Source organism: Odocoileus virginianus, chromosome 25 (assembly GCF_023699985.2).
Source record: "Odocoileus virginianus isolate 20LAN1187 ecotype Illinois chromosome 25, Ovbor_1.2, whole genome shotgun sequence".
Taxonomy (NCBI): domain Eukaryota; kingdom Metazoa; phylum Chordata; class Mammalia; order Artiodactyla; family Cervidae; genus Odocoileus; species Odocoileus virginianus.
Window position 1 is genome coordinate 10,802,716 of NC_069698.1, and position 15,911 is coordinate 10,818,626.

A 15,911-nucleotide genomic window follows, 5' to 3' on the forward strand; every position below is an offset into this window, starting at 1 on the left:
AAGTTCTAATAGAGTCACATTCTTTCCAATGGACCGAATTCCACAACTGTGATTTCACCAGTACTTACTCAGTGGCCTAGACTAAGAACAGATGTGACACTCACATTAAATATAATCTCCAAAAGCCATAAAAGAAAATGAATGTCCATTTAATATGATCTTTTTTCTGCACGAATGGTAAAGGTGTGCTTGTCCACCTTGTGATGCAAAAGTTTTTTCTTCATCTTTCTCAGAGGGAGAATTCTAGCCTGAATCCTATTTTTTTTTTCCCCTCCAGCGCTATATAAGATGCAAGAAAGTTACACTGCATGGCTAAGGGTATTTATGAATTTAGTGTGGTAGGAAAACTTTTCAATGAGTGAGTAGGGTTGACACGGACTTCCTTGTGGGGAAACTGAGTCAAAGAAATACATTATATTGTTCCTGAAAGGAGATTTGCCATAGAAATCTGGTATTAACAATAGGCAAGTCAACCTGATATTTTCCCCAGTGAGAGATAAGGCATCAATTCCCAGCCTACCATTTTATTTTTCCAGAGTAGAACTGGACACAGGTATTAAAAACATACCGTAGATCAGAACTGAATATGAGTAGGCTTGTAGTTTAGCATACATTTGTCTCCCTTGTTTTCATGCCAGGAGTCCCTAATACTTATACTGGAAGCCACATCACTAAGAATGACAAAAATGGCAAAATTTATCTAACATTTACTGCTTAACAAGCACTGTTATCACCTTTACATGTGGTGTCTCCTAACAAGTGGCTGATTCCTTTTGTTCTATTTTTTCCCCATAACTATCATGCCTTTTAGAATAAAGTTTTGTTCTCTTTTTAGATCCTCAAGAGCTTTGCTTTTCTTGCTGTTTCCCCCAATTTTCAGCCCATTTCTTTAAAATAATGTTTCCTATTTCTGTTGGTGGAATTTTAGCAGGAATATCAAATGGCAGCTAGCCATTTCAGACAAAAGCTGACTTCTTATTTCGAAGATAACTTAGGGAGATAACCTTCTTATGTTTAATTAAATCAGCTTTTTTCTTCCTTTTTTTCCCCCCTCCGTGGAATCTTCAAAATGAACCATGACCAACTTTGTTTTACTGCTGCTAGAACCTTCCTGAATACACTGACATCTTCCATTTTGGAAAGACAGTCCTTTTCTTGCCTTAGTGTTTTAGCCATTGTGAAATATCTTTACTTCATTCATGCTTCCCAGGGTTTTATGTCTGTGGGTTGAGTTTCACTCCAGGTATGGCATTTAGAATGCACAGTGATGTATAATCTTTTTCTTTCAGTTCCAAGAGATGTGCTCCTTCCCCATAAACCAGTCCCTGAAGTCTCTCAGAGCGAACCTGGTAAATGAACTATTTTATTCTCCCAGTTAGGAAGTGTATTTTTTAAAAAACATTCTTGAGGCAAATATATTTTTGTAATGAGGGTGATATGTAGAAGAAGCTCAGAGAAAATTTTACATAGAAAATGTGTATTTCTTTAGAGAAAGATTTAATCATACAATCTGCTTGACCTATTTCCCCCATGAGGGAATAGGGTCTAATTAGTTTATTTTCCCTGAAAGTGTTTTTATTGAATAGGAAATCATGCTAAAGTTATAAGATATAATTATTAATTGAGTCAACCATTTTCACCTTTTTTCAGGATGTAAATATAACTACATCCAAATGTGGGTGTACTTTTAAATTTAAAATATGGGTGCCTACCCAAATTTTCCTCATAGTGACAGTGAATGAAAACTTTAAAGTTTTAGCTAAACTAAGTTCCCTGGGTGTCACCTGAATTTTCTTATATTTATTCTGATTCTCTAAGAGAATGTTTAAATGTTCAGATGGGTGCATTGTAGAAACACAAAAACTAGGTTTACTCCAGGCAGTAATTCTCATAAATATATTTCTTTGGTTTGCTTTTGGCCTAGTTCTGCAACCTGTTACCTTTACAATCCATCTGCCAGAGACAACTCTAGGTAATGGTTTCTCCATTTGACCCACTCTAATTATTTTCCTGGCTGCCATCAAGATTGCAGGCCTTTCTCAAACAATCACATTGAAACATCCTCCCTTCTCAATCCTCTTCATTGTTTCATTCTCATTGTTTTTTACCCTTTTCAGAATAGAAAGGCAGTGGTTTCACTGTTTTAAAGGTTTGCTCTGAAGACCAACTTAAGACAGCTCATTACCACCTTCATCCTCACCTACCTCATTTATCTGTGTTCAAAACCATCCCACCTTACTCATGCCCATATAATTCACATTTCTGCTGGCTTAATGGTTCTCAACTGTGGCCTTAACAACACACTAGCATGCTGTGGAAGGCTCTGGCCAGTAATTATTGTATAGATCAAAATACTAAAATTTGCCACTGGTTTATTTTTAAAAATAAATTTGAACGGACTCCAGATGGTTGCTACAGTGATGATATCCTCTCCTCTGGGTGACCCCGTGTGCTCTCTTGGAGGGGAGAGATGCAGCTGACAGACCTAGAACTGTGTCTAACCCATACCCATCTTAACCAGGCAGGGTCACGGAGTGTGTCAAGCACTGAATGTTGTTTATTATCTATCCTGGTGGGGGGAAGAAAAAAAAAAACAGTTGAGAACCATTGTTCTGATATTCCACAGGTTCCATGCACACTTAACTTTCTTTTCCATGACCCACTTAATGTTTTCCTTTTTGTATTGCAAGTAACAGAATCTCATGCAATATTATTTTGGCTGGTTGCTGGCTTTTGAATCTAAAGATTGACGGCCTTGGGACTCACTTGTCTTTTCAGCTCCTTTAGAGACACGAGGCAGCCCTCTGATTCCTATGATTTCACCAAGTACTAGTCAAGAGGAGCTACAAACCAGTCTTGGTAAATTTTGCTTTGATATTCAGTCCAATGAGGACTTTACATTTTAGGAATTGCCCTTAAAGTGGCCATATGTACGTCGTGTTCATGGTATTCCAAACAATAGAGAGTCTCTTTTTATCACTGTAAAAGATATCTATTTCACTTGACTCTTTTACATTAATTGTATATTTGTCCTCATATTTATGCTGATTTCCAATACAAGATGAGAATGTTTTAAAACATGTTAACAAAATCTCAGTTACTTTTTTGGAAAAAGAATCTTCCCGATATACGTATAATTATGGCTGGTTTGCGTTGTGTGGCAGAAACCAGTACAACCTTATAAAGCAATTTCCCTCCAATTAAAGAATAAATTAAAAAAAAAATCTTCCCAGTGTATATCAATGCTATACTTTCTTGTTGCTTCTTCCATATTTGAAACTGTATTTGGGAAGAAAACTTTTATTTTTGAAATCTGAATATCTTATAGTGTTAAGTGCAATGCTAAGCAATGGGAATCCCAAAATACAACCGCTTTAAAGGTTAAGTCCTTACCTTGGAGAGATCGCCATCTAATACAAAGACAGGATTTAGCAATAATAGTGCTTCCTCTGTGCTACCCAGTGTTCCACACATATTTTTTATTTTAAGACACATTACAAGTGTGAGATGTAGATTCTACTGTCCCATTTTACAGATTAGAAAATTGAGGCATAGAAAATTGAGCCAAACTGGAACCCATGTTCTCAGTTGTCAGAGCTCCTGGAATTCACTCTCGTATTACACATTACAATGCGATCATAGAGAAATGAGCGGGACACTGAACAAGAAAACTGCCTGGGGGTATCAGGGAAGGCTTCACAGAGGAAGTGACATGTATGCTAGGTCTTCCAGTTGGAATGAGAGTGAAAGGTATGAAGGGCTCTTCAGGTTAAAGAGAGATGGGGAAGAGGCACATACAGAGAATGGTAGCCAGACTCATCTGATGAAGTGGGTAGCCTGAAGAAACACAGGTGGATGGATGAGTCAGGAAGACTGGCTGGGATGAGCTGGCCATGCTTTCGAGGAGTTCAGCATCAATGTCTTCACTGTGTGGGAAACCCGAGTTTGCCCGCGACTTGGCTGAATGTGAACAGGAAAGCAAGAATTCCCAGCTGTGTTTGCTGGCTCCTCCGCCCTGCCACCACGTCCCACATGGCTATGTTTAAACCAGTGGCTTTTCTTTCCTCCCTTCATCCCTTTTCAGGTGAACCCATTCTCTGTGTGTGAAATAAAGTTACTGATCCCATTTTAAAAGGAATCCTTTTTGAAGGAAAAGACTCAAAACTGAATGAGCGAATATATCCTAATTACCAAATATTTATCTATTATAGCATAGGCCCTCAAAGTCAGCATTACCCATGAGAGGAAGTCAAAAGTACTTAGCAAGAACCACTGCTGAATATGTTAATTATCTAAACTCCACTTCTGGGTTTTTTGCTTTTTTTCTTTAACTATATCTTAGTTTATTGGGCCAACTACCACAATTATCTATGAGCAGAATCTAGATTATAAAACAGGCAGAAAATAAGATGACAGCATATTATTTTCACCAAATATTTCCTTGGATCCAGTATGTGGCAAAGTGAACAGTATAATTTGCTCTGTCAGTATGATGTTGTAATTATTGCAAGATAATATAGGGGTGTTTATTTTGTTAGGAGTAATGTGTCTGTATGTCCATAAACTTTGCTTTTCATGTAAGATAAATAGAATATTTATTCTTATATGGTATAAATGCACATTATTTTCTATGATCTATTTTTTCCAGCTCACCTAAATAACTTGTGAAGCTTGTGAAATAGAAGGAAACATGAAGGCAATGATACATAAGACAGGAGGCATATCCAAGACAATAGCCATGTCCAATATCATTAAACAGTGACCCTGAACTAAAAGCTTTTGGAGATCCTTATAATAATCATTAATATAATAGTGCAAGGAGACAGTAAATATAAGAAATCAGAGTTATTAAAATGTACCAGTAACTTTAAAATAAGATGATCACTGGGCATAATTATAAATTCAATTTACCCTTTTATCATTGCATGGGGAAGAAAAGAGTGTGGGTTTTTTTGTTATTTATTTTTTTTACTTGTTCATTAATGATATTTATTTAAAGCCATTCATCTTACTGTGTTTTCCCCAGCAGAAACAGACCAGTCTACCCAAGAGCTCTTCACAATGAAAGTTCCACGAACGACTGAATTGGCAAAGACAACTCAGGGTAAAGCTATTTCCCTACCTCTGGATAGTAGCTTTTCCTTCTTTGTTTAAGCAGGAAGAAAATTTTCCTTTAAGAAACAGAATTTTCATCACAGTGAGTTAAATTTTTTTCACTTCATAAGTACAGGACATCAGCCAAGTAGTAATATTTATATGATTACCAGTTGAATGTAGGAGAGACAGTCTCTTTAGTTAGAGCTTTGCTTTGAGCGCTAATGTTCTTTGCAGTTGATGATAATGACTAAGAATGTAAGCTCCTATTTTTTTTCCTTGCCTTACCTTCTTTCCCCTCATTTTCCAGATCTGATAAATTACAATCTGTGTTACCTTCCTCCTTCTCCTCCTACTTTTCTCTGCCTCTTTTCCTCTTTGTCCTATCTCCAGAACTTGATGAACTCATTGATACTGCAGCCTGAGAAAGGAAACTAGTAACAAGAATATCATTTTTAATGATGAATTAATATTAAAACATCCAGGAAGGTTTGCTCTGGGGTTTCCTTATTTCTTCTTTCTGCTTGTTGGGAAATCAACTCGCCTACACAAAGCTTTTTCTCACATCTTCATACTCTCAGACATCTTTCCCTTTTATATACTTCTTTCTTACTTGGATTGTAACCAGTTGCAGATTTCAAGTATTTCCGTGTTTTTTTCTTTTCCTTTTTTTTTTTCTTAATAACCCTCTTTTGCCTATTTCTACCTCTAGCATGTGGAAGGAAGCCCCCCAAAATGAGAGCAAATAAATTTTAAAGAGTTGCAAGACAAATTTATTTTACTCAATTGTCAGTTATACTGGAGGGAGGGATTGGTAGAAAAAAACATTGCAATAAGAGGAAATGATAATAAAAGATATCCACCTTTAAGGGATATATTTTATGACAAGTAGAGCAGTACTTATTCTAAATGAACATGACTGAGAATACTGGTTATGGTATAGGGCAGTTCTTGTAAATTTTCTAAGTCTTTTGAATTTGTTTCATTTTTATAATGGCTTAAATGTTAATTTTATATTTACTTTATTACCTTTCTGTTTGTTAACTTTTATTTATTTAAAAAATATGCACAGAAGTAAGGAGCCTAGTGTAATAGCAGTCTTCCCACACCCTCATCAGTTTCAGACATTAACAGCAGATGTTCAATCCTATTGCATCCGTATCCCATCCTGATCTTTATATGTTTATTTTTTAATGGTTTTGCAAAATTCTTTAATGTCTGGCTTAATAGAAGATAGCTGGATTCTCATAATCAAACACACTGATGTTTTTACAGCGAAATATGTATTGACAATAAGCAGGATAAATATTCTTCAGGTTGTATTGCCAAATGAGAAAAAGATTTCAGCTTTTAGAGCCTTGTAAATTTCAGAATTGAGAATAAAAGATAATCGGCATGTCCTTTTCTTGTTTTTGCTTCCTCTTACGTTAATGGGGATATCAATATTTTTATCAAATTGCTTCTAGAACTTGGCTTTATAGATGAATTTCACAGTTGATTGGATGTATATACAAGCTCTGATACCATTCAATGGATTATCTTAACACATTTATATTACGTACTGCACTTTAATCATTTTCTTGTGTTCTGAGGATCCTTAGCCTAACCTATGCGACTCTGGGATCCACACTTTTCTAGACTTGTGCCAAGGCCCTTTAAAGGGGGCTCACCAGGAATGCATTTCCAACATGGCCAGGCCAGTACCCCTGCTTGGGGGCAGAGGGTGAGCTTTAGCAACAGCACCCTTGTGTGTGTCCTAGATCACCCTTCGACCCAACCCTGACCCAACCCTCATAAACGCGTGCCTGAGCGTTGTGGACGAGGAGGTTGGTCCATCGTATTGTTTTGGGCGTGTTGTGTTTCTAACAGTCGGCATGAGGTGCACGAGACGGCCCACAGCAACTTGAGAGATGCTGTGAGAATGAAATCGTTCCTCTTGATCTCCATTCGTGTACCCGTACCTTGTGCTTTTTGGTCTCCAGGCCCTCAGCAGTGAGGCCCCAGTGCTCCAGAGAAACTTAAAGCCTAAAACCTACAGCATAAATGTGCTTGGAGCCTCTCCAGCACCATCCCTCTCTGCCATTCTTGCTTCTTCGTCTGCTGAGACAATTTCCTGCAGCTCTATTTGAAACCCTGACATAGTCAAGCTTCTCTCCTCTGCTCCTCTTATCTCAAGCCATGGTAGAAATCCAGTAGCCAGAGGCATCCTGTGGACATTTTTTTTTAACCCTTACTTTATTTATCTGTGCTGGTTCTTAGTTGCGGCATGTGGGATCTAGTTCCTGGACCAGTGATAGAACCCGGGCCCCCTGCTCTGGGATCATGAAATCCTAGCCACTGGACCACCAGCGAAGTCCCTCTGGGGGCATTTTGATTATCTATTCCAGCCCCCTGATCTTTATGCCACCCAGAGAAATTTGTACCCTTCTTGCCCTCCCCCAATACTGGGCAAAACAAAGGTCCTTAAAAATATTTCTCCTATAATCCCTGTTTCTCTATTTTTTATGTTATCTTTGTCAAGTATTTTTAGTATTCTTTTTAAACAATTTTATAAAACTCTTTAGATATGAAGCTTTCTTTTAAAAGTATTTTTATTATCAGTCACCAAAAGCTATGTGGAGATGATATTTACAATATTACATCCTCACAATCTGTCTTAGTCTTTTTTTTTTTTAATTTAAAATTGAAACCCTCAAGCAGTTTTCTCAAGGCCCTGTATTATCTGATGATGAGATATGTAATTCACAGCCTAAACTTGTTATATTTCAACTCCTTTATGAAAAGTTCTTTCAAAATATAAGTAAAGACTACAGAAAAAGAAAAAACAAATTCTGATCCTGTGGCTTAGAAATAATGAATGTAGTACTGATTATTTCTGTGTTCTGCTCAAAGTTTCTGTCTAAAGTTTTAAAATTTGTATATATTCTAGCAAGATACTAATAGAGCCATGATTCTTTATATTTCTTAAAGCAAAGACACTCTAACATTGAAGAAATTAAGAGAGCTGAAGTATGTTCAACAGACAGGGAACCCTACCACTCTCAAAGAAAATTGAAGAAAAACATTTGCAAGTCATCACCACATATTTTAGGGTGTGAGAGAACTGATTTTTTCTTAAATAACATCAGTTCCTCTGTTCACTCTAGCTATTACATGTTGAAAGTCCCACGTTAAACCTACAGAGAATTTCAGTACATGTCTGCTGTTTTTGGCCTGAAATTTGGCAAAATTCTTCTCATCAGTCTTCATGCTGGAAGTTTATAAATGAGCTACATTATAATCTGTTTTGCAGGTGTATTTTTTTTAATGTGGTAGGCAAGGCATTTGCTGATTTACGGTTACATAAATACCCACTCAAGATGTGAACAAAATCACTGAAACAGTGTAATCTACTTACAAAGTTTGCACAAAAATTTTTTCCAGTCTTAGCTAAAGCATTACTAAGAAAGCTGGTGGCAGGAGGCAATGTGGTATGTTGAGGCAGGCAGAGGAGGGAAGATGAGGATAGACACATTCCAGGATGGATGCACACTTTAAAAACTTATAGAGGAACTTCCCTGGTGGTTCAGTGGTTAAGATTCTACCCTTCCACTGCAGGGAACTAGTGTTCAATCCCTGGTTGAGGAACTAAAATCCTGCATGCTATGTGGCCAAAAATATAAAGAAAGAAGAAAGAAAAGCACACATTTACGGAGTACTGGTTTGTGTCAGAAGTGGAAATAAACAACATAACCTTTGTTTAAAAAAAGGAAAGGAAAGGAAAACAGATAGGGAGCAAAATTATTTCAGCTGAGTTTCTCATGAATTTGCCTGCTTACAATGGTTACTCATTTTTCAAATGTGTTTGACAAGTCATCATTAATGGTTCACACTGTGTCAGGCCCTGGATAACAGGAGCAGAAAGTAACAAGGTGGCATGTTGGTCCCTGGGAATTATGAATACTTGATCTTTTCTCACCCTCCCTTGATGAGCAGGACCCCAGAGGTCATTTTCGTTCATCCCTAAAGCTTTACTGGAAAAGGAAGTAGAACCCACTCCAGGATTCTTGGCTGGAGAATTCCATAGACAGAGGAGCCCGGCAGGCTATAGTCTCAGTTCAGTTACTCAGGCATGCCCGACTCTGTGACCCCATGGACTGAAGCACAGCAGGCTTCCCTGTCCATCACCAGCTCCTGGAGCTTACTCAAACTCGTGTCCATCGAGTCAGTGATGGCATCCAGCCATCTCATCCTCTGTCGTCCCCTTCTCCTCCCACCTTCAAACTTTCCCAGCATCAGGGTCTTTGCCAGTGAGTCAGTTCTTCACATCAGGTGGCCAAAGTATTGGAGTTTCAGCTTCAGCATCGATCCTTCCAGTGAATATTCAGGACTGATTTCCTTTAGGATAGACTGGTTGGATCTCCTTGCTGTCCAAGGGACTCTCAAGAGTCTTCTCCAACACCACACTTCAAAAGGATCAATTCTTCAACACTCAGCTTTCTTTATAGTCCAACTCTTACATCCACACATGACTACTGGAAAAACTATAGCTTTGACTAGATGGACCTATGTTGGCAAAGTAATGTCTCTGCTTTTTAATATGCTATTTAGGTTGGTGTAGTTTTTCTTTCAAGGAGCAAGCATCTTTTAATTTTGTGGCTGAAGTCACCATCTGCAGTGATTTTGGAGCCCAAAAAAATAAAGTCTGACACTGTTTCCTTTGATTTCCCATCTATTTGCCATGAAGTGATGGGACCGGATGCCATGATCTTAGTTTTCTGAATGTTGAGTTTTAAGCCAACTTTTTCACTCTCCTTTATCATTTCAAGAGGCTCTTTAGTTCTTCGTTTTCTGCCATAAGGGTGGGGTCATCTGCATATCTGAGGTTATTGATATTTCTCCTGGCAATCTTGATTCCAGCTTGTGCTTAATCCAGCATGCCATTTCTCATGATGTACTCTGCATATAAGTTAAATAAGCAGGGTGAAAATATACAGGCTCGACGTACTCCTTTTGTGATTTTGAGCCAGTCTGTTGTTTCATATCCAGTATTAACTGTTGCTTCTTGACCTGCATACAGATTTCTCAGGAGGCAGGTCAGGTGGTCTGATATTCCCATCTCTTGAAGAATTTTCCACAGTTTATTGTGATCCACACAGTCGAAGGCTTTGGTATAGCATATAAAGTAGAAGTAGATGTTTTTCTGGAATTCTCTTGCTTTTTTGATGCTCTAATGGATGTTGGCAATTTGATCTCTGGTTCCTCTGCCTTTTCTAAATCCAGTTTGTACATCTGGAAGTTCACTGTTTACATATTGTTGAAGACTGGCTTGGAGGATTTTGAGTATTACGTTGCTAGTGTGTGAGATGAGTGCAATTGTGTGATAGTTCGGGCATTCTTTGGCATTGCGTTTCTTTGGGATTGGAATAAAAACTGACCTTTTCCAGTCCTGTGGCCACTGCTGAGTTTTCCAAATTTCTGGCATATTGAGTGCAGCACTTTCACACCATCCTCTTTTAGGATTTGAAATAGTTCTACTGGAATTCCATCACCTCCACTAGCTTTGTTCGTAGTGATGCTTCCTAAGGCCCACTTGACTTTGCATTCCAGGATGTCTGGCTCTAGGTGAGTGAGCACACATTCGTGGTTATCTAGGTCATTATGATCTTTTTTGTATAGTTCTTCTGTGTATTCTTGCCACCTCTTCTTAATATCTTCTGCTTCTGTTAGGTCCATAACACTTCTGTCTTTTATTGTGCCCATCTCTGCATGAAATATTCCCTTGGTATCTCTAATTTTCTTGAAGAGATCTCTAGTCTTTCCCATTCTACTGTTTTCCTCTATTTCTTTGCATTGATCACTAAGGAAGGCTTTGTTATCTCTCCTTGCTATTCTTTGGAACTCTGATTCAAATTCAAAAAATCTTTCCTTTTCTCCTTTGCCTTTAGCTTCTCTTCTTTTCTCAGCTATGTATAAGGCCCCCGAAGACAACCATTTTGCCTTTTTGCATTTCTTTTTCTTGGGGATGGTTTTGATCACTGCCTCCTGTACAGTGTCACAAACCTCCATCCACAGTTCTTCAGACACTCTATCAGATCTAATCCCTAAAATCTATTTCTCACTTCCACTGTATAATTGTAAGAGGTTTGATTTAGGTCATACCTGAATGGTCTAGTGGTTTTCCCTACTTTCTTCAATTTAAGTCTGAGTTTCACAGTAAGGAGTTCATGATCTGAGCCACAGTCAGCTTCTGGTCTTGTTTTTGCTGACTGTATAGAGCTTCTCCATCTTTGGCTGCAAAGAATATAATCAGTCTGCTTTCAGTATTGACCATCTCCTGATGTCCATGTGCAGAGTCTTCTCCTGTGTTGTTGGAATAGGGTGTTTGCTATGACCAGTGTGTTCTCTTGGCAAAATTCTATTAGCCTTTGCCCTGCTTCATTTTGTACTCCAAGGCCAAATTTGCCTGTTACTCCAGCTGTCTCTTGACTGCCTACTTTTGCATTCCAGTTCCCTATAATGAAAAGGACATCTTTTTTTGGTGTTAGTTTTAGAAGGTCTTGTAGGTCTTCATAGAACCGTTCAACTTCAGCTTCTTCAGCATTACTGGTCAGGGCATAGACTTGGATTACTGTGATACTGAATGGTTTGCCTTGGAAACGAACAGAGATCACTCTGTCATTTTTGAGATTGCATCCAAGTGCTGCACCTGCATTTTGGACTCTTTTGTTGACTAGGATGGCTACTCCATTTCTTCTAAGGGAGTCCTGCCCACAGTAGTAGATATAATGGTCACCTGAGTTAAATTCACCCATCCCAGTCCATTTTAGCTTTCTGATTCCTAAAATGGCGATGTTCACTCTTGTTATCTCCTGTTTGACCACTTCCAATTTGCCTTGATTCATGGACCTAAGATGAATTGAGGTCCTATCCAATATTGTTCTTTACAGCATTGGACTTTACTTCCATCACCAATCACATCCACAGCTGGGTGTTGTTTTTGCTTGGCTCTGTTTCTTCATTCATTTTGGAGTTATTTCTCCACTGTTTTCCAGTAGCGTATTGGGCACCTACCAACCTGTGGAGTTCATCTTTCAGTGTCCTGTCTTTTTGCCTTTTCATAAAGCCTGTAAACTCCAGTACTTTGGCCATCTCATGCGAAGAGCTGACTCACTGGAAAAGACCCTGATGCTGGGAGGGATTGGGGGCAGGAGGAGAAGGGGACGACAGAGGATGAGATGGTTGGATGGCATCACCGACTCAATGGACATGGGTTTGAGTAGACTTTGGGAGTTGGTGATGGACAGGGAGGCCTGGTGTGCTGCGATTCATGGGGTCACAAAGAGTTGGACACGACTAAGTGACTGAAGTAAACTGAACTGATGGGGTCACAAAGAGTCAGACATGACCGAGTAACTAACACACAAAGCTTTAATGACTGGCGCTAAGTGAGTATTCACTTCAGGGTTCACAATCTAAGACAATTTGATAGAGACCACGTGTTTCTACTCTTTTATTCTTACATACCTAAAAATATTTTTCTTTTTGCCATTATGATTACTTGTCTTCTTTGGCAAAATATTGTCCCACAATGACTCCCTGGTTGAGAAATGTGAATAGGCAGATGGATGGGTTGATGGACAGATACATGGATGGATGAAGGGGTAGATGATTGACTTCTATGTTTACCATATTAAGCAACCATGTAGTGAAATTAATGCCCTTGAAAACATGGACTAATTGGTGACTAATCCTTAACACATGTTACCTAAGGCCTACCTTACTTTGACTGTGCACATCTTTAATTTCCAGTCATGAATATTTTCACTTGCTTTATTTTCCTTTAGAGGGCTTTCCTGGTGGTTCAGACAGTAAGGAATCTGCCTGCAATGTAGGAGACCCAGATTCCATCCCTGGGTCAGGAATATCCCCTGAAGAAGGAAATGGCCACCCACTCCAGTATTTGTCTGGAGAATTCCATGAACAGAGGAGCCTAGCGGACTGTGGTCCACGGGGTCACAAAGAGGGGGACACAACTGAGCAACTAAACATGCATTTTCCTTTAGCATCAATGCTCTAATGCATACTTGCAGATTTAAAAATGTTCTTTATGCTTCCTTGCAAAGTGTGCAAGTTGTTGGTCTGTAGAGTACTGACTCTCCATTGTGGGGCTTGGGAGTGTTGGTTATTAAATCTGAGTTTCCTCTGTTTCAGCACCACACAGAGTGTATACTACAACTGTGAGGCCCAGAACACCGGACAAGCCACACATCAGACCTGGTAAGTTGTTTCTCTTTCTGATGATATAAATAATCAACATACTTAGGAAGATATGCTTCCCTGGTATTTCAGATGAGAAAGAGTCTGCCTGAAATGTAGGAGACCTTGATCAATCCCTGGGTTGGGAAGATCCACTGGAGGGGGAAATGGCAACCTACTCCAGTAATTTTGCCTGGAAAATCCCATGGATGGAGGAACCTGTCAGGCTACAGTCCATGGGGTTGCAAAGAGTCAGACACGACTGAGTGATTAGCACTTAACTGAAAAAAAGGACATATAAAATGTATTGAGGAATTCCCTGGTGGTCCAGTGGTTAGGACTCCAAGCTTCCGCTGCAAGGGGTGCAGACTTGATACCTGATCAGGGAACTTGGATCCTGCATGCTGTGAAGCATGACCAAAAAAAGAATATATTGAAACAGCCAAGTGACCAAATGAGGGCTATATATCCTGAAATGGAAATAAATTACATACAAAAGTCTGATCCTTCTGGGTAAGTGGAGAGGTAATCATGAATCCATGGAAGCGACAAGACTTGACTGAAATTTTTTAAGGACAAGCAGATTCAGAGACCACTATGGAAATTTAAAAATATAAAATCATTTTGAAAATAGTATTTTTGCCTAAATCACACACACTCTCTCTCCCTCCTTCAGTTTCCCATGGCAATTATAGAGATAACATTAGCAATAGCTATGATGTATTTTGTTTCAAATGTTATCTTTTAAGGAAAGATGATCTCTTCCAGTATGAAAGGCTCTTATTCTATAAGAATACTTTTACCTGGGTTGGGAAGGTCCCCTGGAGAAGAGAAAGGCTACCCACTCCAGTATTCTGGACTAGAGAATTCGATCGTCTGTAGTCTATGGGGTCACAAAGAGTCAGACACAACGAGTGACTTTCACTTCATATAAAAACAAGCAAACACACATTTTACAGGTTGTATACATCAACAGTAAAATGATAGTTAAACTGGAAAAAAAAACTTCTTTTTTGGCCACTCCGCAGTCTTGCAGGATCTTAGTTTCCCAACCAGGGATGGAACCCAGGCCCCAGCAATGAAAGTGCTGAGTCATAACCACTGGACCATCAGGGAGTTCCCAGAAAATGCTTTGAAATGACCAAAGTCGTCAAAAGATCTAGGCTCTCCCTCACTGAACCTTGTTAGGGGACGTTAACTTGGGGGTTAATTTGATCCATGTAAATCACTCCTAGTCTAACATACAAGTTGGACCAGAGACTCTGATGTTTTCTGTCCTTTTTCTCCTCTGTGATTCTAAGAAGTTTTAAATTTCTAAGTGTCAAAAATGGCTTATAAGCTACCATTCTTGATGAATATCTCTCTGGGCACATGGAAGAAATAGAAAATATATATACATCTTTTGGTTTATGGAGGAACCCACTTTTTTTTTTTTTTTTTTTTTTTTGAGTAATCCTGCAACTCCTAAAGGTAACTGGTGCAGAAATCTTTGTAAAAAAAAAAAAAAAATACACCTCCATGTGACTTTTGTATCATGACAACTGTTGAGAACTTAATGAGTGGTTGGTTATATTAAACCTTTCTACACGATAAGGAAACAGTAACAGTAATGCCTAATGGTGAGTGGGTGCTTACCATGTGTTCTGTGAGGCTAGGTTGAGGAAGCTAAGGCTTAAAGAGGGCTAGGAAGTGGAGTCGAAGGCAAGCAGTCTGGCTCTAGAACTCATTCTCTTTTTTTTTTTTTTTTAATTTTTATGAGTTGGAGGCTAATTACTTTACAACATTGCAGTGGTTTTTGTCATACATTGAAATGAATTAGCCATGGATTTACATGTATTCCCCATCCCGATCCCCCCTCCCACCTCCCTCTCCGCCTGATCCCTCTGGGTCTTCCCAGTACACCAGGTCCGAGCACTTGTCTCATGCATCCAACCTGGGCTGGTGATCTGTTTCACCCTAGATAATATACATGTTTCGATGCTGTTCTCTTGGAACATCCCACCCTCGCCTTCTCCCACAGAGTCCACAAGTCTGTTCTATACATCTGTGTCTCTTTTTCTGTTTTGCATATAGGGTTCTCGCTACCATCTTTCTAAATTCCATATATATGTGTTAGTATACTGTAATGGTCTTTATCTTTCTGGCTTACTTTGCTCTGTATAATGGGCTCCAGTTTCATCCATCTCATTAGAACTGATTCAAATGAATTCTTTTTAATGGCTGAGTAATATTCCATGGTGTATATGGACCACAGCTTCCTCATCCATTCATCTGCTGATGGCCATCTAGGTTGCTTCCATGTGCTGGCTATTATAAACAGTGCTGCGATGAACATTGAGGTGCACGTATCTCTTTCAGATCTGGTTTCCTCGGTCTGTATGCCCAGAAGTGGGATTGCTGGGTCATATGGCAGTTCTATTTCCAGCTTTTTAAGAAATCTCCACACTGTTTCCATAGTGGCTGTACTAATTTGCATTCCCACCAACAGTGTAAGAGGGTTCCCTTTTCTCCACACCCTCTCCAGCATTTATTGCTTGAAGACTTTTGGATAGCAGCCATCCTGACTGGCATGTGATGGT

The 15,911-nt window shown here is 39.0% G+C and overlaps 1 protein-coding gene across 37 annotated transcripts in view; it reads left to right on the plus strand.

The window, feature by feature from the left end:
- ABI3BP (ABI family member 3 binding protein) overlaps positions 1-15,911 on the plus strand; it is a 271,320-nt gene that overhangs the window by 191,708 nt on the left and 63,701 nt on the right. For 28 of the 37 annotated variants that reach the window (XM_070454961.1, XM_070454969.1, XM_070454978.1 and 25 more), the window contains 5 exons: positions 1,290-1,349; positions 1,925-1,972; positions 2,779-2,859; positions 5,027-5,104; positions 13,288-13,353. In XM_070454961.1, the coding sequence (XP_070311062.1) occupies positions 1,290-1,349; positions 1,925-1,972; positions 2,779-2,859; positions 5,027-5,104; positions 13,288-13,353 (333 nt within the window). The remainder of the gene's footprint in view (positions 1-1,289; positions 1,350-1,924; positions 1,973-2,778; positions 2,860-5,026; positions 5,105-13,287; positions 13,354-15,911) is intronic. The other 9 variants (XM_070454965.1, XM_070454974.1, XM_070454997.1 and 6 more) reach the window with 3 other exon arrangements.